Source organism: Anolis carolinensis, unplaced genomic scaffold, assembly GCF_035594765.1.
Source record: "Anolis carolinensis isolate JA03-04 unplaced genomic scaffold, rAnoCar3.1.pri scaffold_9, whole genome shotgun sequence".
Classification (NCBI taxonomy): domain Eukaryota; kingdom Metazoa; phylum Chordata; class Lepidosauria; order Squamata; family Dactyloidae; genus Anolis; species Anolis carolinensis.
Window position 1 is genome coordinate 19028829 of NW_026943820.1, and position 23643 is coordinate 19052471.

Sequence of the window (23643 nt, forward strand, 5' to 3'; positions counted from 1 at the left end):
AGCTGAGATGACAGTATCGGATGGTAGTATTATTGTTGCTACTATTACATTTATTTTACTCTCTTTTTATTATTATTATTAATACATTTATTATTTCACTCTGATCTTATTATTATTATTGCATTTATTATTTTACTCTATTTATTATTACATGTATTATTTTCCTGTATTTATTATTATTAATTTATTATGACACAGCAAACAAGATAGATATGCTGGATTTCATATCACAAAATCACAAGTCGAACACTTCCCAAGTGTCTAGGACTGTGTGATGTATTTTCGGATGATGCGTGCAGATCCTAGTAGGGTGGCCTTTTGCAGTTGGCAGATCGTAATTTTGTCAATGTCTATTGTTTCCAAATGCTGGCTGAGATCTTTTGGCACGGCACCCAGTGTGCCCATCACCACCGGGACCACCTGGACTGGTTTCTGCCAGAGTCTTTGAAGTTCAATCTTGAGGTCCTGAGAGCGGCTGAGTTTTTCCTGTTGTTTTTCGTCAATGCGACTGTCACCTGGGATGGCGACATCAATGATCCAAACCTTTTTCTTTTCCACCACTGTGATGTCTGGTGTGTTGTGTTCCAGAACTTTGTCAGTCTGGATTCGGAAGTCCCACAGTATCTTTACGTGCTCATTTTCCAATACTTTTGCAGGTTTGTGATCCCACCAGTTCTTTGCTGCTGGGAGGTGGTACTTGAGGCATTATTATTATTATTATTATTACATGTATTATTTTACTCTATTATTATTAAGTGGATACATAAGCACATTTACATTGAAGAAGATGAGAATAATGATTGGATCAGAGTTGGACAGTCTTATTTTAAATTTGAGCCTTATGTAAATATTCAAAAACATTTAACCTACTGATGCCATGATTAATGTAATTTTATTGGTACAGTAGAGTCTCACTTATCCAAGCCTCGCTTATCCAAGCTTCTGGATAATCCAAGCTATTTTTGTAGTCAATGTTTTCAATACATAGTGATATTTTGGTCCTAAATTCGTAAATACAGTAATTACTACATAGCATTACTGCATATTGAACTACTTTTTTGCCAAATTTGTTGTATAACATGATGTTTTCATGCTTAATTTGTAAAATCATAACCTAATTTGATGTTTAATAGGCTTTTCCTTAATCCCTCCTTATTATCCAACATATTTGCTTATCCAACATTCTGCCGGCCCGTTTATGTTGGATAAGTGAGACTCTACTGTACATGTATTATTTTACTCTATTATTATTAAATGGATACATAAGCACATTTACATTGAAGAAGATGAGAATAATGATTGGATCAGAGTTGGACAGTCTTATTTTAAATTTGAGCTTTATGTAAATATTCAAAAACATTTAACCTACTGATGCCTCAATTAATGTAATTTTATTGGTATCTATTTTTATTTCTGCAATTTACCACCCTCGGCTTAGACTGGAGTCAATGTTTTCCCAGTTTTTTGGTGGTAAAATTAGGTGCCTCGGCTTATATTCAAGTCGTCCTATACTCGAGTATATACGGTAACTTTTCCAAGCTTTGATAGAGGGGAAAGCATCATGACCAAAAAAAGAGGAAAGTAACCAACCCTGCTGATACAGTTTCCATAGTTCAATATGATAGACTGGAGAAACAAATTGGTTTAATGTGACAATTAAACTAAATGAAGTTTTATCTCTCTCGGAGAAAGCCTTGAAAATGCTCTAGCTGTCTTTTTAAAAAATACCGTAACAACTTTTGATGTTTAAAAATATACTGTGAAGTTTATCTCTCTCACTATTGATAGAACAGGGCGGCTTGTGAGAGAGAAAGAGAAGGAGAGAGATGCTTCTTTTAGCTTGCTTATCTCTTCCCTGACATTTCCCACTAAACATCAGTAAGCCAGAGCTGCAGAACCTCCGTCCACAGCAACACAAGGCAATGAAACCATCCATCACGTGGTTTCTATATTTTCTCTCTTGTTTACTGTACAGGGTCCATTTGATAGCAAGCAAAGGGGAAAGTGTTAATCTCAAAGAGCAAGAAACTTGATTTCTCACATCCACACGTACTATTCTGGTTATCTTTGCACAAGAAGCGGGGAGGCAATGAACCGCAGGCGCCAGTGTGTACTTGTTCATAGTTGCAGTAGTCTACCAGTCCCTCTCCGTCTGCCATGGGCTTTCCCTTGGACAAGTGGTCGTTTCTCAGTTGAGGCATAGCAAACACTGTGTCATTTGTATTAAAAGTCATGTCGTGGGAGTGGAGAGAAAGTATTGCACTAAACATATAGACTCTGTCTTCCAAACACTTGGCCAAGGATACTGCAAGCTACTTTAAAGAGTCAGGACACTGTCCCATCTATATATATAAAAGAGTGATGGCATCACGGCCACCCACAAAACAACAAAACTACAGGCCCCCCAACCTCGAAATTTGACAACACAACCCATCATCCACACCTCTAGGTTGATACAACAAAAATAAAATTAAAATAAAATCCTAATTAGAAGGAGAGGAATAATTGCTTTTATCCAATTGCTGCCAGTTAGAAGGGTAAACTCCTCCAACTTGGTCTCCTAGCAACCCAATAAAAAATAAAAAACACTAAAACAAATTAAAAACACTAAAATATTAATACAATAAAATACTATAATAACAGAAAATAACTAAAAATAATACAAGAAAATAATAAAATATAATAAATAAAAAGATAACTTACAATAAAAATAATTTAAAAATACAAATACCGTCAAATAAAAATTCCACAACAATTTTTAACCAATACCACCACCACTTTGCCACAGCAACGCGTGGCCGGGCACAGCTAGTAACATCTAAGTGTGCCATAGGTGTGCCTGATCTCAGGGCCTGGCCCCCAATTTTCAATTTTCATTTACACTCAGGAGACAAGGGTGCAAGCAGGCCTGTAGCGCTGTGGTGCTGGCTGGTGAGCAGCCTGCTGCAATAAATCACTCTGACCATGAGGTCATGAGTTCGAGGGGTGAGCACCCGTCAATTAAAAAATAAAAAATAGCCCCTGCTCGTTGCTGACCTAGCAACCCGAAAGATAGTTGCATCTATCAAGTAGGAAATAAGGTACCACTTATAAAGTTGGGAGGCAAATTTAACTAATTTACGACGTTGGAATGAGGATGTGCCGTCACAGTGGATGATGAAGCAGCTGCTCCCCCCTGTGGCCAGAATCGAACATCCCCTCAGGAGAAGGTTAAATTGCCTCTGCGTCTGTCTCTGTCTGTCTCAGTTCTATGTTTATATGGGCATTGAATGTTTGCCCTATATGTATATAATGTGATCCGCCCTGAGTCCCCTTCGAGGTGAGAAGGGTGGAATATAAATACTGTAAATAAATAAATAAATAAATGCCCGGGGGGGGGGGGGGTTAGAGGTTCAACCCCCCCCCCCCCTGAAATTTTTCAGGTTAAAAAAAACCTGGTTTACTCATTAATTTTAACAGGTTAACCAACTCCCCATGCTAAATCTATGAGACGCAAAAAATTAAGAGTCCCTCCAGAACTACAAGCACTATCTCAAGCAAATATTGACAGGCCTGTAGCCGGAGTGTGTTAGCATTGAATAGCCTTGCAGCTTCAAAGTCTGGCAGCTTCCTGCCTAGGGGAATCCTTTGTTGGGAAGTGTTAGCTGGCCCTGATTGTTTTCTGTCTGGAATTCCCATTTTCTGGGTATTGTTCTCTTTTTACTGTCCTGACACTTCCCAACAAAGGATTTCCACAGGCAGAAGCAGCCAGGTTTTGAAGCTACAAGGCTATTCAATGCTAATCAAATTGGCCAATTGCAACATTCACACTTGCCTCAAACAGATAAGAGTTATTTTTTCTACCCTGGACATTCCACAGATATATAAGCCCCTCTTGCCTAGTTTTCAACATACATCACAACTTCTGCCATAGATGTGGGCGAAACATCAGGAGAGAATGCTTCTGGAACATGGACATACAGCTCGGATAACTCACAGCAACCCAATTATTATTATTGTGTATTTATACCCCACATTTTCTCTCCACAAGGAGACTCAAAACGGCTCACATGTGTAGTTAGTACATAACAGCTAGGGCTGTGCGGTCAATGAAAAAAATGTTTCAAAACTCATTACAAAATTAGAGGATGCTGACGTTTCATTTCTAAAGCATTTCCAAAGTATTGGTAGTGAAAAATTCATTACTATAACAAGAGTAATGAAATTTCATTATGTTTTCGTTATAGTAATTGCGAAAGTGGGGAAACTTCAGGGTCTCCTTTCTCCCTCATTTTTACAGCTATTGGGGTGAAACTTGCTACAGTGGTAGAACACATTTACCGCTATTAGCCATCAAGTTTCAGAACATTTCTCTTATCCACAGATTTTGGGGGAATTTTCAAAGTTTTTATAAACAACATTAAAAAAACTACAAGAGCTATCTCAAAACATTAAGTTCCATACTTAATTCCAGCCAATTACAATAGCGGTGTGAGCCAGTGTGATGTTATGGTTTGAGTGTTGGACTAGAACTAGAAATGAACTGAAGGTGGACACAACAACATTAGTTGCATTGTGTTGTCGAAGGCTTTCATGCCCGGGATCACAGGGTTGTTGTATGTCTTTCGGGCTGTGTGGCCATGTTCCAGAAGTATTATCTCCTGACGTTTCGCCCACATCTATGGCAGGCATCCTCAGAGGTTGTGAGGTATGGATAAACTAAGTAAGGAAAGGAAAGAAGATATATCTGTGTGGAGTCCAAGGTGTGGCAAGAGTTCTTTGTCACTGGGAGCCAGCATTAATGTTTCAGTTAATCACCCTAATTAGCATTGGAAAGGTTTTGTCCCTTGCCTGGGAGCATCCTTTATTTAGTCAAGCCCTCATTGTTTTGGTTCCCATCTACTGTTTTGATTTTGGAGTTTTGTAATACTGGTAGCCAGATTTTGTTCATTTTCATGGTTTCTTCCTTTCTGTTGAAGTTGTCCACATGCTTGTGGATTTCAATGGCTTCTCTGTGTAGTCTGACATGATAGTTGTTAGAATGGTCCAGCATTTTTGTGTTCTCAAATAGTATCCTGTGTCCAGGCTGGTTCATCAAATGCTCTGCTATGGCTGATTTCTCTGGTTGAATTAGTCTGCAGTGCCTTTCATGTTCTTTGACTCGTGTTTGGGCAATGCTACGTTTGGTGGTCCCTATGTAGACTTGTCCACAGCTGCATGGTATCCGGTAGACTCCTGCAGAGGAGAGAGGATCCCTCTTGTCCTTCGCTGACCGTAGCATTTGTTGGATTTTCTTTGTGGGTCTGTAGATAGTTTGTAGGTTGTGCTTCTTCATCAATTTGCCTATGCGGTCAGTAGTTCCCTTGATGTATGGTAAGAACACCTTTCCTCTGGGTGGATCTTTGTCTTGACTCTCATGGCTTGTTCTTGGCCTTGCAGCTCTTCTGATGTCTGTGGTGGAGTCTCCATTGGCCTGTAGAGCCCAGTTTAGGTGGTTGAGTTCACCTTGGAGGAGGTGAGGTTCGCAGATTCTTTGTGCACGGTCTGTCAGGGCTTTGATTGTGCTCCTTTTTTGACTTGGGTGATGGTTGGAGTTTTTATGAAGGTATCTATCTGTGTGCGTAGGTTTTCTGTAAACTGTGTGGCCCAATTGTTGATTGGGTTTGCGGATGACCAGAACATCTAGAAATGGCAGTTTTCCTTCCTTTTCTTTTTCCATGGTGAATTGGATGTTTGGGTGGATGCTGTTAAGATGGTCTCAGCAAGTTCCTGGTGATTGGAATATTTATTCATTTTATTTATTTACAGTATTTATATTCCGCCCTTCTCACCCCGAAGGGGACTCAGAGCGGATCACATTATATACATATAGGGCAAACATTCAATGCCCATCAACACATCGAACTGAGACAGAGACAGACAGACAGACAGACGCAGAGGCAATTTAACCTTCTCCTGAGGGGATGTTCGATTCTGGCCACAGGGGGGAGCAGCTGCTTCATCATCCACTCTGATGGCATTTCCTCATTCCAACGTTGTAAATTAGTTAAACTTGCCTACCCAGTTTTATAAGTGGTACCTTATTTCCTACTTGATAGATGCAACTATCTTTCGGGTTGCTAGGTCAGCAACGAGCAGGGGCTATATTTTATTTTTAATTGACGGTTGCTCACCCCGCCAAGGGCTGGCCTCGAACTCATAACCTCATGGTCAGAGTGATTTATTGCAGTAGCTGCTTACCAGCCTCCACCACAGCGGAATAGTATGTAGCTCACTTGTCCAAAATATGTAGATTCTGGAAAGACTTATTAGGATGGATAAATCAAACCCTGGCTCAAAATATCCACTTCAATGGGACCCTAATATTAATGGCTGTTTTGGGAAATGAAACTGAAAACTCGTAAAAGATCCTATAGCACTTGTTGGGTGCTGCATACTAGAAAAAGTGAAAGCAGAAACAGAAAGGGAGGTGAAATCTTCTGAACAGACAAGAAAACAAACCCCACAGGGGTGTTAACCCTTCCCTATGCTATCCAAAACTTATATACAATAGAGTCTCACTTATCCAACACTCGCTTATCAAATGTTCTGGATTATCCAACGCATTTTTGTAGTCAATGTTTTCAATACATCGTGATATTTTGGTGCTAAATTTGTAAATACAGTAATTACTACGTAGCATTACTGTGTATTGAACTACTTTTTCTGTCAAATTTGTTGTATTACATGATGTTTTGGTGCTTAATTTGTAAAATCATAACCTAATTTGATATTTAATAGGCTTTTTCTTAATCCCTCCTTATTATCCAACATATTCGCTTATCCAACGTTCTGCCGGCCCGTTTAAGTTGGATAAGTGAGACTCTACTATATGTATGTTTTTGTCTTTCTCTGGAAGTGATTTGCACTGAAAGTGAAGTGTGGCATAACTAGTGGCATAGCAAACTTTGCTGGTTCATGAGCCTAATTGGTGGGATTAATTTCATGTCAGGTTTACTAGTGACATCCTCTGGCTGGTGTCTGCAATGGCTTCTCCAAGGTCTGCCTTGAACATTGTTTCTGTCCTGGCTGCAGCCTGCAAAAGAGAAGGGCATACAGCAGAGCTTTCCAAACATTTCATGCTGGTGACCCACTTTTTAAAGGTAAAGGTTGTGTCCAACTCTGGGGATTGGTGCTCATTATCTCAATTTCTAAGCCGAAGAGCCAATTTTGATTCGGTGGGGGGGGGGGGGGGGGGCTGAGTCTGGGTGAGAGAGGATCTACCCTAGCAAACCTTTTGTATCGTTATCCCAATAGCCCCATGCATATGGGATATATTGAGCATGGTGATCAGACCATGATATGAATAAACATAACAGTTTAAATAATACCAGCAAGGCCTTCTCGCGGACCAATGAAGTGAATGAAGAGTGTGACTATTATGTGATGAAAAGCAAAAATACCATTTGGGGGGGGGGGGGGCAATTACACAGCGGTGGCTATTATGGGGGCCCGGCTGTGGCGCAGGCTGGTTAGTAGCCAGCTGCAATAAATCACTCTGACCAAGAGGTCATGAGTTCGAGGCCAGCCCGTGTCGGGGTGAGCACCCAACAATTAAAAATAAAAAAATATATAGCCCCTGCTCGTTGCTGACCTAAGCAACCCGAAATATAGTTGCATCTATCAAGTAGGAAATTTAGGTACCACTTATATGTGGGGAGACTAATTTATGACACCATAAAAATCATCGCAGTGGATGATGAAGCGGCTGCTCCCCCTGTGGCCAGAATCAAGCATACCCTTAAGAAGCTGGAAGCTGGAGAAGGTTTAAATTGCCTCTGCGTCTGTCTCTGTTCTATGTCATATGGCATTGAATGTTTGCCTTATAAGTGTACAATGTGATCCGCCCTGAGTCCCCTTCAGGTTGAGAAGGGCGGAATATAAATACTGTAAATAAATATGCAATGAATAATAATGATCACTGTGAGAATGCAGTTGGAAAGGGTTGAAACCTTGTTTACAACCAAATTGGAGGAGCGAGAGCAAGGGCTAAATCTTGATTTGGAGGAGCTTCCAGATGTCTTCTGAGTGTTGTTCTTCATTTACTGTCCTGATTTTAACCCCCCCCCCCAGGCAGGATTCCCTTAGGCAGGAGGCAGCCAGGCTTTGAAGCTACAAAGCTATTCAATACTAATCAAGCTGGCCAATTGACTCTTGCTCAAACAGACGAAAGTTCTTTCTCCCACCCTGGACATTCCACAGATATATAAACCCCACTTGATATATAAACCCCAACCTCTGAGGATGCCTGCCATGGATGTGGGTGAAACGTCAGGAGAGAATGCTTCTGGAACATGGCCATACACCCCGGAAAACTCACAGCAACCCAGTGATTCCAGCCATGAAAATTTCGACGAAGCATATGACATATTTCTTTCAGCATTACTTTTTAATATTCTATTCTTCACGTGAATAAACTACCTTAAAGTATTACAATAAACCAGTGTTGCAATTAAAAGAAAACAAATATCTCGGCCTCTTCCTTGGAAAAAGATTTCAATTATCCTAAACATTTATACTAGTGCTGCAGTGTTTTAAGAAAATAAGCTTACTCACTAGGAAAAGAAAATGGAGCATTTATCTGAAAACAATATTACTTCTGTACAACTTGATATATTTGCAGAAGATATTTGTGGGTAGCGTAAATGGCAAATACTCTGAATCACGTTGCCACTACAGTTCTTTTATTGTATGCGAGGAAAGCATGAAGGCGTCCACACACAGAATGCACAAATGACATTGCATTCCTCTCGTTTCTGCAGTTTCTTCTTTGGAGAGCTATCGATGTCTCATTGTGGATTATAATATCGGACCTTTTCCTTTACCCATTTGGAACTACCATTGACTTTCTAAAAAGAACTATTCCTTACTCAGACTTTATACCTGATTTCCTTTGGATATATAATTGCTTTAATAAATATATAGTGTGTGACTTTCTTACTAGCAAAAAATAAAGGAGAACCAATCAAAGAAACAAATTGGGACAGAATGATGGAAAACCTAAAACGGATAGATGAAAGAAGCAAAAATAGATGATAAAGGAAAAGGAAAGACAAAATATAAAGAGAAAGAAAGATAACCTCAACAGAAAGGAGAAGGAAATAAGAAGAAAAGGAGTGAGAATTTAAGGAGTAATTAAGGAAGAAAGAAAAGGCAAATTACCTTGAAGAAACTGCCGAGAAGTCATTTTTATATTCACTTTTTAAAATCTCTTTTTTTTTTTTGCATTTCCTTCCTGTCTTCTCTTGACCTTTTCTCTCCTTTTCTTTTTTGCCCAATTAGGGGTTTTTGCTTTTATTATTCTGTTAAAACTAATAAAGATTATTTTATTAAATAAATAAATAAATAAATAAATAAATAGTGTGTTATATTGGCTCTTGTCTGGTTTTCGAGTGCTCATGCTGCCTTGGGTGCAACAGTACCTATTTATCTACTCACATTTCTGCTTTCGATCTGCTAGGTGGGCAGGTAGACTGGGGCTGACGGCGGGTGCTCACACCATCCCAGGATTGAACAGCAGACCTTTGGATCGTCAAGATTAGCTGCATCACAGTGGTTTAGCCTGTTGCTAATCCCGGCCCCTTCTTAAGTCACCAAATGGAAAATTCCACCTACCTGACCATTTTTTAAAAATGAAATGTGACAGACTGGAATGCCTTGCATTCAAAACTTGCATTTGCACCTGTGACCTTCTGGGTGCTGTTGCACTGAAACACCCATCAACCTGAGCAGCATAGTCAATGGCAACAGCCTAATAGAAAACAATGGAGATTTAAGAATTTAACTTTTATTCAGGCAATTGAAATGAAACTCCATTGAAATGAACAGCACAGTTCAGTTCTGAGTGTTCCACAAATCAGGAGTCAAACAATGTAATATTATTAAATGTCAAATAATATTTAAGGAACAATCCTCAACAAGACTGAGTCTTCATAAACAATGAATACTATATGCAAGGCCTTTCCCCCATTTACCCAGAGACAAAACTTCAACCATCCATGTCAAAATAGATAAATATATCATTGTGTACTTTCCTGGGGAAACTGAAAGCATACTTGTATGTTCACAGCAAGAACAAAATATATCGTTGGGAATATTTTCCCCCAAAGAACAAACTGTACCGATACAGAGCCACATGTGCACACATGCTAAAAACGTATTAGGATTAATATTTTCTTTGAAGTAGATATATTCTGCCCACTGTATTTTAAGAGTGTGGCACAGCTAAGAAAAGTTGTTATTTTGGAAATGCACTAGCTTTAGAAGTTCTGGGGCATGGAATACAATTACTAGCACAATGGCAGAGGCAAGTGCTCTTGTTCTCTATTTATGAATGTGTTCAAGCAGCAATTAGTGCAAGTGCATAAACAGTATTAGAGCCGAAACAAGAAGTTAATTGTGAGGTTGTAAACAGGGAGCAGCAGAAAGCTGAGGAAAGGAGCCAAAGTTCAAAGAAATTAAATAACTGCCCTGTGGCAAGAAGCAACTCTTTCCTGAAAGTTTTCCCTGAAATTTGGTGTAGCTTAAAATTATTTCATCATGACCTGTGCCTGGACAGGGCTTAAGAAACATTCCTGCCCTTGAACTATTTGTTGTGGAAATGTACCCAGAGAAAACATTACGTAGTTTGTTTTGAAACTTAGTTCACCAAATGAAAAGTGCTCTTCAATCTGCAATTAGTTTTAAAAAATTTGTTCTGTGTAAGCCATCTTACTTCACATAAACACGTTTGCCACTCATTGGCACAGCAATAGGTCCATCCAGAATAGGTCTCTACAATCACTACAGACCCAACGGCAAGACTTGGCTGCGAGTGATCGCCTATGATGACGACATAGCAATAAGGCAACACACCTGTGTTTAGCCATTTTAGGAGCATTTCTCTTCTTCTTAAACCCAACTGTGTGTCCCATTCTACTAAAAAGGTTATAAATTGTATTAAAATGTGTCATTTGATCTAAATCCATTATAATGCATACATGAGTGTCCCATAGCAAGACAGCTACCTTAATCATTCTCTCTGTAGAAAGCTTCAACTACATTGGAATTAAAATATACCACGGTGATGGTGATGTCATCCCTGTACATGCGTGCCAGGTCATCTGGAAGACTCAACATTGCCATGAGCCTTTCTGGATCAATCTCCCCATATTCATTATTGCCAATGGCGTGGCGGATGAGATGGGTGGCCACGTTCTGGTCAGGGGAGTGGACATGCCTGGCTTTCCTCTGAAGGAGCAGGTTTTGCATGTAACCCAGATTGGCTGGTTTTTTAAAAGCCGCCTGTCTTTTCTGGACATCCCCATCAACTAGATGGTCTCCAACCAGCTTGACCACTTCTTCATTACTCAACATGTCCCACAGGCCATCTGAGGCAATCACTAAAAATTTATCCTGCCTTCTGAGTTTGTGGTAAGTGATTTCTGGCTCTGCAGTTAAATAGGGAGGTGTGTGACAATTTGGAAGCACATAGTCATAAATGTTCAAAGCCTCTGCGTCGCAACCGTTTCCCAGCACACTCTGATGCAGTTCTTGGCTCCACTTGAACTGGACATCTCCAAATGCTCTTGAAGGCAAGAGGACTCCCAGTAACCTGTTGTTCACAATCACTGTGCCATCTTCAGATAGCGGATGCTCCCTTTTTAACCTTAACATTTCCAGTTTGTTGAAGCAGTTGTGGTCTCGCGTCAGAGGAAGAGCAGACCACGTCCCACCTTTGTTTTTAACTCCCAGAACCGCTCTGCTGTCACCAGTGTTTGCAATGTGCAAATGAACACTATCCACATGAGCCAAGCAGGCCGTTGCACCTGAAAAAGCCACCTGAAGAGCAATGTTTTTGACCAATTCATTTTCTGAGGGAGCCTGAGCCTCCAATGAAATATCTGAATCCAGCCTTTTAAATGCATGGATCAAGGCTTCTTCTATGGTAAGGCCTGGTTCCAGGTCCATGTTTAGTAAGGTTTGCCAATATATTCTGAGCCGTTCCAGGTACAGTGAGGCGACCTCTTGAAAGAAGCTGTCATTTGGATGTTTGTGCCACTGCAGAATAGGCAGGATGGGTTTCATAGACTCCATGGCAGACTCAATTTCCTCTAGCTTTTTTTGGGATAGAAGGGAAACAGCAATATAGGAAAACAGCCGTTCACTAACTGCCTGGGCACAGGCGTAACCTGCATGGCCATCAAAGATCCCAAACATCATTCCTCTGGTCTGTAGGCAGGTCGCTGCGCTTCGGCGGTCTTCCGCTGGGCTGTTGGCAGCCAAGTGGTTGCTCTCAAATCGCAGGACTGAGCTTGGATTTTTCCCATCGAATTCAGGAACGGCATGGGACAGCTCATTTGCCCTTAAAATGTCATTGACCTGTGACGGCGTCAGGTGGAAAGAGAAGTCTTCTTCTTCTGTCGAGGTGTGTCTGAAAGCTTTTCTCACAGTGACAACATTGTTCTTGCTGCATTTGCCGCTTGCCAGGAAAGAAGAAAAGGGAGGGTTGGTAAACAAACTCCTCCGCGGTCCTTTACACTGACCTGAAATGCACCTGGAGTACAAAGGTCCTTTTCCATGCAAAGTGGAGATCGTGCTTCGTGTTGAGGTGATAACCCAGGAGGAAACAATACTTGACATTGTCAGGATAATTGTACTTGAAAGAAGGTCAGTTCTGAAAGCCTAAAAAAGAAAGCGCTTGTTAAAAGAGAAAACATGTAAACATCCTTCAGGCATTTCTCACAGCACACCACTGATGTGAAACATCGATTTGTATCGAAATACTACTAGGAAGGCAAAAGAAATGCTTATGTGAAGACCTGGTGGTGTCGGCAGGTTTTTGAGTAATTACATTGGACTACCGCCGATTTCTGGGCCTGAATATATTGCACAAGATTTCCCTAGCCTAAAATGATACATTTTAATATATTGGTTTTATGGTTCCCGTCCCCTTGATCTGGTCATGTAAGTGTGATTTATTGTTATAATTGTATTATTTTACTTTGTTTAATAATGTGTATCTATATATATAAAAGAGTGATGGCATCAGGGCAGCGGACAAAACAACAAAACTACAGGCCCCCCAACCTCAAAATTTGACAACACAACCCATCATTCACAGCTCTAGGTTGATACAACAAAAAGGAAAAGAAAAATAAAGTCCTAATTACAGGGAGAGGAATAATAGTTTTTATCCAATTGCTGCCAGTTTGAAGGCTAAGCTCCACCCATTTGGTCTCCTAGCAACCTACTCAGCCCAGGGGACAGGCACAGTTAGGTCTCACTTAGGCCTCTTCCACAGATTATCAGATTTTAACTGGATTGTATGGTAATGTATTCTCAAGGCCCTTCTACACAGCTATATAACCTATTTAGAATCTTATATTATCTGCTTTGAACTGGATTATCATGACTCCACACTGCCATATAATCCACTTCAGTGTGCATACTAAACATAAAGACAACCATACAAAAGACATGCAATACCACCACTACCTCAACAATTACTCACCAACACCACCAGACAACACCACAGCAACGCGTGGCCGGGCACAGCTAGTTATGCTATGTAATGTTTGTGTTTTATGACTATAAACTGTCCTGAGTCCCATCCGGGAGATAGGGCGGTATATAAATAACGTTTTTATTATTATTATTATTTTATTTAATTATATTAAGAATATACAGGAGCCAGAATTTCTACTGATAGTTCTAGTTAGAGAAGACCCATAGAATTAATGGGACTTACAGGCTGATTCACCAATGAAGCCACTCTAATGGAATTTCTATTAGGATTCAACCCATAGTCCTGATTATCCATTTTCAAAGAATTATAATAAATGTGTTGTCGAAGGCTTTCATGACCGGAATCAATGGATTCTTTCACAAGAGTTCTTTCTCCTACCCTGGACATTATTCACAAATATATAAACCCCACTTATCTTGTTTCCAACAAACCTCACACCCTCTGAGGATACCTGCCACAGATGTGGGTGAAACGTCACGAGAGAATGCTTCTGGAATATGGCCATACAGCCCGGAAAATTCACAGCAACCCAATGATAATAAAGTCTGTGAGCTAGTAACAAGCAAATGGGAAGCCCTTGGATATTCTGATGACAGAACCCAGCTATTTACAAAACAAGTCTCATGTTTTCAGAGGCACTATAATCAAATGCTAAGACAGTCAAGGTTGCTATTGTTGTTTGCTATCAAACCACTCTAACTTATAGTGGCTTCAGGAGGCCCAGTTATCAAAACACTGCTCACATCTTGCAAACTTAATTTAGTTCAGGTGACTTTATTTAGGATCATTGTCGGACCTACGGATCACCTTTTTTCTATACTTTTCAAACAAAACCCCACTCTTCTAGCTTGAGTCTAACCCCAATGACAATAAAGAACAGATGTTAAACTTAAGTTGACCAAAATCAACTTAACAAAAGATGGCGCTCATTCTGTCCTTTATAAACACACTAACAATAAAAGTCTGCTATTGATTACATTGACATTGGAGTATTATTTGTTTTCAGATTTACTAATTAACATGTTTATCTCATTTTTAAGAGAACTCATTTAGAAAGAATACATGTAGACAGGGAGAAGGGAGACAACATGGCAGGGGGACCTGCTCCCAAACCAACTGAACTGGACACTTTCATGATGATGCTACAGATGTTTTAATCATGAATGCATGCAAGACGGCGCTACCTTTGCAACATATGCATGTTGATTTTATCCAAATGAATGGTTGTGAATAGCAAATAACCTGGGTTTAAAAATACATACAGGCTGTCCCCAAGTTATGAACAAGACCGGTTCTGTAGGTTTGTTCTTAAATTGAATTTGTATGTAAGTCGGAACAGGTACTTTTAAAAAGTGTAACTCCACATATGTGTGTGTGTGTGTACACGTGTACACTCTAATGGTGCAGTGGGTTAAACCGCTGAGCTGCTGAACTTGCTGACCGAAAGGTCGGTGTTTCGAATCTGGGGAGAGGGGTGAGCTCCCGCTGTTAGCCTCAGCTTCTGGTAATCTAGCAGTTCAAAAACATGCAAATGTGAGTAGATCAATAGGTACCGCTCCAGCAGGAAGGTAATGGCGCTCCACCTAGGGACAACGCTGGCTCTTCAGCTTCAAAATGGAGATGAGCACCAACCCCCAGAGTTGGACACGACTAGACTTAATGTCAGCAGAAAACCCTTTCTCTCCCTCTCTCTCTCTATCTATCTATATATATAAAAGGGTAATGAAATTTCGGCCTAGGACAAAACAACAAAACTACATATCCCAGAAACACTAAACTTGGCAGCAAAACCCCTCATCCATGCCTCTACTTTCATACAACAAAAAGAAATGAAAAATAAAGTCCTAATTAGAGGGAGAGGAATAATTGTTTTTATCCAATTGCTGCCAGTTAGAAGGCTAAGCTCTGCCCACTTGGTCTCCTAGCAACCCACTCAGCCCAGGGGACAGGCAAAGTTAGGCCTCACTTAGGCCTCTTCCACACTGCCTATAAGATACAGATTATCTGATTTTAACTGGATTATATGGTAGTGTAGACTCAAGGCCCTTCCACACAGATATATAACCCATTTATAATCTTATATTATCTGCTTTGAACTGGATTATCTTGAGTCCACACTGCCATGTAATCCACTTCAGTGTGCATTTTATACAGCTGTGTAGAAGGAGCCTCATATAATCCAGTTCTAAGCAGATAATATAAGATTATAATTATATAGTAGAGTCTCACTTATCCAACATAAATGGGCCAGCAGAACATTGGATAAGTGAATACGTTGGATAATAAGAAGAGATTCGGGAAAAGCCTATTAAACATCAAATTAGGTGATGATTTTACAAATTAAGCACTAAAACATCATGTGATACAACAAATTTGACAGAAAAGGTAGTTCAATGCATAGTAATGCTATGTAGTAATTATACCACCATACTTCGCCACAGCAATGCGTGGCCGGGCACAGCTAGTGTATATATACAGTAGAGTCTCACTTATCCAACACTCACTTATCCAACGTTCTGGATTATCCAACGTATTTTTGTAGTCAACGTTTTCAATACATGTGATATTTTGGTACTAAATTCGTAAATACAGTAATTACTACATAGCATTACTGCGTATTGAACTATTGCGTATTGAACTAGACCCAGAATGGTAGATTCCTCTCACTTCCTGTTGTCTCACCCCATTCTCAAAATATGAGTTGTTTATAAGTCAGATGTTTTTAACTTATAGTCCTGGAAATTATTGTGTTGGTTAGTTATTTTATTTCTACAGTGAGCAACCACTGCCAAGCCAGGCTGTTCTAATCTTAAGAGCACTAATGGATCAGACGCATGCCTCGTGCTGTATGTAATCAATATCTTGAGATATGTCAACACAACGCTTTCTTGAGAATTGTGTAACACACGGTGCCAGTCCCTTTGATGTAATATCAGGCAGTGGCCAGTCTGCAAGGGATAGTATTGTCCAACATGTTATAACCCAAGTATGTGCAAACTTGGGCCTTGCGGGTGTTTTGGACTTCGACTCCCATAATTCCTAAGTGTTTTGAAGTCCAAAACACCTGGAGGGCTGAAGTTTTCCCATGCCTGCCTCAAGCTTTATCGTGCTTTGAACAAGAGAATCAATACAAAATGGGACTTTTGTCCTCTACCCATTGCACTTTCATACTTTTTCTTGCTCCATTCTCTTTGTGTAGAGCATGACATTGAAGTTTGTAGTCCTGCGGGGTTTATTCTGGCAACTTTTACTATCAGATGTGGGTTTCAAACAAGATCCAAATAATAATACACTAGAGTCTCACTTATCCAACGTTCTGGATTATCCAACGCATTTTTGTAGTCAAAGTTTTCAATACATCATGATATTTTGGTGCAAAATTCGTAAATACAGTAATTACTACATAGCATTACTGCGTATTGAACTACTTTTTCTGTCAAATTTGTTGTGTAACATGATGTTTTGGTGCATAATTTGTAAAATCATAACCTAATTTGATGTTTAATAGGCTTTTTCTTAATCTCTCCTTATTATCCAACATATTTGCTTATCCAACGTTCTGCCGGCCCGTTTTATGTTGGATAAGTGAGACTCTACTGTAATAATAATAATAATAAGAAGAAGAAGAAGAAGAAGAAGAAGAAGGAGGAGGAGGAGGCCTGATCCTTGCAGTCCAGGAGCAAGCCATCAGAACAAATGCAATCAAGGCCAAGATCGAAAAATCAGCTGATGACCCAAAATGCAGACTGTGCAAGGAAACAGACGAAACCATTGATCATATCCTCAGCTGCTGTAAGAAAATCGCACAGACAGACTACAAACAGAGGCACAACTAAGCGGCTGAGGGGGAAAAGGAAGGGGCCTCGAAGTCCAAAACACCCGCAGGGCCCAAGTTTGCGCATATCTGATCTAATCCCTCATTCTGTCATGCAGGAAAAGCACAATCAAATCAGCCCCGACATACAGCCATACAGCCTTTGCTTAAAGGAAGCCACTCCAAGGCAGAGAGTTCCACTGCTGAACAGCTCTCCTTACAGTCAAGAAATTCTCCCTAAGCTTTGCTCCCTCTTCCTTATGGCATCCTTTCAAACATGAATACATGGTTATGATGTCTTTAAACCCCCTCCCCTTCTATTATAACACTCTCACAACAGAAAATCACAGCATGGATCTACCTGTTCCAAAAGTCCACAGAGTGGAAGTGACAGACAGGATCTGTCTCTCCTTCTGCTGGATAGGAAGTTGGGAGCCAAGCAAGGAAGCAGGAATTATCTAACTGGGTGGGAGGGAGGGAGGGGCCTTCTGGGCAAGCAGCCCAGCTCCGCCCCTAGAACTCACCACCATTGGCCGGCGCGAGGGGCGTGAGCGCATTCCTGCGAGCTCATTGGTAGCTGTGGGCGGAGTCACGCCATCGGTCACGCCTACACAAGACCAGGGGTAAAGAGGGTTGGAGAAAGCATCGCTGTCCTAACTTCGGGTTCTCCATCTACTCCCAATGCACTGTCAGATGAATGCATTTAGACACTACAGTAGAGTCTCACTTATCCAACCTTCGCTTATCCAACATTCTGCATTATCCAACACAGTCTGCCTTTTAGTCGTCAGTGTTTTTGTAGTCAATGTTTTCAATGCAATTCAATGCCGCCCCGAGTCCCTTCGGGGAGATGGGGCAGGGTATAAGAATAAAATTATTGTTTTATTATGACACAGCAAACAAAATACAGTAGAGTCTCGCTTATCCAATGTTCTGGATTATCCAACGCATTTTTGTAGTCAATGTTTTCAATACATCATGATATTTTGGTGCTAAATTCATAAATACAGTAATTACTACATAGCATTACTGCATATTGAACTACTTTTTCTGTCAAATTTGTTGTATAACATGATGTTTTGGTGCTTAACTTGTAAAATCATAAACTAATTTGATGTCTAATAGGCTTTTTGTTAATGCCTCCTTATTATCCAACATATTTGCTTATCCAACATTCTGCTGGCCCGTTTATGTTGGATAAGTGAGACTCTACTGTAGATATGCTGGATTTCGTATAAAAAAAATCACAAGTCGAACACTTCCCAAGTGTCTAGGACCGCGTGATGTATTTTCGGAGGATGCGTGCAGATCCCAGCAGGGTGGCCTTTTGCAGTTGGCAGATCGTAATTTGTCAATGTCTATTGTTTCCAAATGCCGGCTGAGATCTTTTGGCACGGCACCCAGTGTGCCCATCACCACCGGGACCACCTGCACTGGTTTCTGCCAGAGTCTTTGAAGTTCAATTTTGAGGTCCTGATAGCGGCTGAGTTTTTCCTGTTGTTTTATTGTTGTTTTATTGTTTATTATTATTATTATTATTATTATTATTAATGCATTGCGATGTTTTGGTGCTAAATTCATAAATACAGTAATTACTACATAACATTACTTAATTTGTAAAGGCAAGAAGCCACTATAACCAGGAATGTAATCTAATAATATAAACTATAAGACAGTATTTCCTATATATGCTATAGTCATAGAACATTCAATATACAGAGATTGAGGGAAGCAAAAAATTGTGTCCACCAAACGTAATGGAGCGAAGTCAAGGGCAATGAAATAACCCATGGGTTTAGTCAAGCAGAGCATTCTTTTGCTTTTTATAGTTTTTGCTGCAGTAAGAACACTTTAGATTACATATATTAAATGCCAATACCTGCAAGTGTTTTATTAATTTTGACAGAAATCGGACAGGGCTTTTCCATTCTGGCTTTTCAAAATTATGCTGCTACATTTATAGGTGTCTCAGTGACCTCAAGTCTCCAAGGTTCTATCCTTACAAAGCAAACTTTAGAGAACACTAAAGTTGGGAACATAAAGGAAAATGCCCACAGAAATCTCACTGCCTGTTGTCACTGCAAAGGAGGGTTCCACGGTGGCAGGTCCTTAAAACATAATGGAAAAGGGCATATCTGGTTGGCTGACCAAAGCTACGAACAGGAACACAGGTCCCTTTGCAACACTGTGTTGCAGCTTGTGCTTGAAAGTTTACTTTCCATTCTCTCTAAAAAGGAAGAAACAAGGAGAAGGGAAAACAAGAATTGCAGCAGAACCTTTAAAACTAGCGGGCTTCTATTTTCCCATTAGCTTACGTGGATTGATAAAGACTTAAATAGTGTATAACTACTAAAATAATGTATAAATATTGAAATAAATATAGCATCCCTACTTTGCGGATTTTAACTTATTGAGGGTGGTCCTGGAACCTAACCCCAGCTCCAGTTCCATGCGGGAACATGAGAGAAGCCTCCCACAAGGATGATCAAAAACATCCGGGCATCCCCTGGGCAACATCCTTGCAGACGGCCAATTCTCTCACACTAGAAGCAACGTGCAGTTTCTCAAGTCGCTCCTGACATGGAAAAAAAAACCAACAACCATCCCCAGTCTAAGGAACCTGCAGGCCTTGGGCTGGTGAAAGCTATTTAAATTGTTTTCAAAAATACCCCAAAACAAATCCATTTTACATGAAACTTTGGCCCTGTAAATCTTGAGTAAGTTAAAGTATTCATAGGTACATGGTGTGGCATTGTAGTTTTTGGCACACCGTGGGCAAGGTTTTTTTTTGTACAAATGTATAAGACATCTACGATTTATGACTCACTTCACACGGAAAAGGTTTGCCATCAACGGTATGCTCTGATCCAGTATCATGCTTTGCCACCCATTGAAAATGGAACTGTTTCAACCTGTAAGGAACTTCCAGTGGGCCCCCACTGACAACTGCAACAGAATGTAAATGAGAAAGTGATACAGTTAGCATGAAACTGTCATCCGTTAGACATCATTTGGCATCCATTACGAAAAGCTGAGATACAACAACAACAACAACAACAACAGTTTATTTGTATTTTGCCCTATCTCCCTGAGGGGACTCAGGGCGGATTCCAGTAAACACAGACATAAGGCAAACATTCAATGCCTAGAACAATGATGGGCAAGCTTTTGCGCTTGGTGTGTCAAAATTCACCAAAAAACCTAGCATGACTTGGGTGGTGTGTCACTTTGAGAAAAAAAATAATTTCACAATATATATAGTTTAAATAACAAAAATATATAGTTGTAATATATAACTGTATTTAATAAATCAAAAACTATTTACTACCATTATTTCCATGTACAACAATCTATGGCACCTCTTGCAATTTCCACGCTGATTTCTCTCTATTGTAGTTTCAATGTAGTCATGAATAATGAATAATATAATAATATACTACAATAATAATAGAATAATAATAGAATGATTTTATATATATATATATATATTGTACTAGCTGTGCCCGGCCACGCGTTGCTGTGGCGTTGTCTGGTGGTGTTGGTGAGAACTTGTTGAGGTAGTGGTGGTATTGAATGTCTGTTGTATGGTTGTCTTTATGTTTAGTATGCATTTGGTTGTTTGTGTACTGTGAAAGTGATGAGGTTAGAGGGGGTCTATGTCCCTGTGTAGTATTCTATAGTATTTATATGTTATCCATGTGTTGTGAATGCTTGGATTGTGTCCTGCTGCATAGTAGAAAGGGTTGGGATGGATGGCCCTTAGGGGTCCCTCCAAACTCTTGGATTCTATGCTTCTATTATTATTAATATTATTATTATTATTATTATCATCTTCTTCATCATTATTATGTAGAGGCTGGATGGCCATCTGTCAGGATAATATAAGATTATAAATGGGTAATATAGCTGTGTGGAAGGGCCTCGAGTCTACATTGCCATATAATCCAGTGCAAATTAGATAAACTGTGGAAGAGGCCTAAGTGAGGCCTAGCTGTGCCTGTCCCCTGGGCTGAGTAGGTTGCTAGGAGACCAAGTGGGCGGAGCTTAGCCTTCTAACTGGCAGCAATTGGATAAAAACAATTATTCCTCTCTCTCTAATTAGGACTTTATTTTTCTTTTCTTTTTGTTGTATCAACCTAGAGGCGTGGATGATGGGTTGTGTTGCCCTGTAGTTTTGTTGTTTTGTCCGGTGCCCTGATTCCATCACTCTTTTATATATATATATATAGATAGATAGATATATGTAATGTGCATAATTCCCATGGAGTAAACAATAAAACCACTGGACCAAATCACACCAAATTTGGCCAAAAAAGACATTAATCTGCATGCAGCAGCGTGTCAGCAAAAATGGCTAGGCGTGTCAGTGCTGACACGCATGTCATAGGTTGGCCATCGCTGGCCTAGAAACTGTTGCATCTCAGCAGGGTTTAACCTTGCCCACAGCACCCAACAAAACACCAAATGTAAATGTCAAAACAGTTTATTAAAAGAACACATGGGCCCGGGCTGTGGCACAGGCTTTTGAGCAGCTGCAATAAATCACTCTGACCATGAGGTCATGAGTTCGAGGCCAGCCCGTGGCGGAGTGAGCACCTGTCAATTAAAAATAAAAAATAGCCCCTGCTCATTGCTGACCTAGCAACCCGAAAGATAGTTGCATCTATCAAGTAGGAAATAAGGTACCACTTATAAAAGTGGGGAGGCATGTTTAACTAATTTACGACCTGGAATGAGGAAGTGCCGTCAAAGTGGATGATGAAGCAGCTGCTCCCCCTGTTGCCAGAATCGAACATCCCCTCAGGAGAAGGTTAAATTGCCTCTGTGTCTGTCTGTCTCGGTCTCTGTCTCGGTTCTATGTGTATATGGGCAGTGAATGTTTGCCCTATGTGTGTATAATGTGAGTCCCCTTCAGGGTGAGAAGGGCGGAATATAAATACTGTAAATAAATAAATAAAAGGGTAAAACACCAGCAGACGACACAAAACTGGGAGGGATAGCTAACACTCCAGAAGACAGGAGCAGAATTCAAAACGATCTTGACAAACTAGAGAGATGGGCCAAAACTAACAAAATGAAGTTCAACAGGGACAAATGCAAGATACTTCACTTCGGCAGAAAAAATGGAAAGCAAAGATACAGAATGGGGGACGCCTGGCTTGACAGCAGTGTGTGCGAAAAAGACCTTGGAGTCCTCGTGGACAACAAGTTAAACATGAGCCAACAATGTGATGCGGCTGCTAAAAAAGCCAATGGGATTCTGGCCTGCATCAATAGGGGAATAGCGTCTAGATCCAGGGAAGTTATGCTCCCCTCTATTCTGCCTTGGTCAGACCACACCTGGAATCACACTGTGTCCAATTTTGGGCACCACAGTTGAAGGGAGATGTTGACAAGCTGGAAAGCGTCCAGAGGAGGGCGACTAAAATGATTAAGGGTCTGGAGAACAAGCCCTATGAGGAGCGGCTTAAAGAGCTGGGCATGTTTAGCCTGCAGAAGAGAAGGCTGAGAGGAGACATGATAGCCATGTACAAATACGTGAAGGGAAGTCATAGGGAAGAGGGAGCAAGCTTGTTTTCTGCTGCCCTGCAGACTAGGACACGGAACAATGGCTTCAAACTACAGGAAAGGAGATTCCACCTGAACATCAGGAAGAACTTCCTCACAGTGAGAGCTGTTCGACAGTGGAACTCTCTCCCCGGGACCGTGGTGGAGGCTCCTTCTTTGGAGGCTTTTAAGCAGAGGCTGGATGGCCATCTGTCGGGCGTTTCCTGCTTCTTAGCAGGGGGTTGGACTAGATGGCCCATGTGGTCTCTTCCAACTCTACTATTCTATGATTCTATGATTCTATGAGTGAATAAAGGATAAAATCCAAGAGTCAAAAAAATAAGCAAAAATCATAGGAAACACCAGGCCAAACTGTGTACAAAAGATAATCTACAGGCAGCATACATCCCAGGTTAAAACTGTAGCAAAAAGCAAGAATAATACCAAAGGTTTCTGAACTGGAGCATGAAGACAACAGAAGTCTAAACCAGGAGTATAACAAGGAACAGAAATGCCAAAAACATCCATGGAACAAGCAACAAAACATGAGCATGAAACATGAACAGAGAACCAAGCTACGACCCTCCTAAGTATAGCGACGTTGACAGATCTGAAAGCTCTCACATAAGCCTGCTTTAAAGGGCTGCAAAACATGAACTCATTCTTCTTCACTCCCCGAAGTCTCTCACTTCGTTTGCACCTGATTCCCTGAGAGCCAGCCGAGAATGTTTAAATTGAGAACCCTTTCCTCAGGCGA

General features: G+C 40.5%; 1 protein-coding gene across 2 annotated transcripts; it reads right to left on the reverse strand.

Annotated features, from left to right (window-relative positions):
- Nucleotides 1–9789: 9789 nt before the first annotated feature.
- Nucleotides 9790–23636, reverse strand: pdp2 (pyruvate dehydrogenase phosphatase catalytic subunit 2). 2 transcript variants are annotated; one of them, XM_062961947.1, is made up of 3 exons: nucleotides 23511–23636; nucleotides 20167–20285; nucleotides 9790–12681 (listed from the first exon to the last, which is right to left on the reverse strand). In XM_062961947.1, exon 3 carries the CDS (start codon nucleotides 12637–12639, stop codon nucleotides 11026–11028), a length of 1614 nt encoding a protein of 537 aa, XP_062818017.1. In that variant the 5' UTR covers nucleotides 12640–12681; nucleotides 20167–20285; nucleotides 23511–23636; the 3' UTR covers nucleotides 9790–11025. The 2 variants fall into 2 exon arrangements, with proteins under 2 accessions (XP_062818017.1, XP_003225395.1); XM_003225347.4 differs by lacking the exons at nucleotides 20167–20285; nucleotides 23511–23636 and adding an exon at nucleotides 17701–17835.
- Between the last annotated feature and the right edge of the window lie 7 nt (nucleotides 23637–23643).

What these genes read in the sequence shown, in the direction of transcription:
- pdp2 (XM_062961947.1), bottom strand. Translation starts at nt 12,639, where the DNA reads ATGTCAAGTATTGTTTCCTCCTGGGTTATCACCTCAACACGAAGCACG.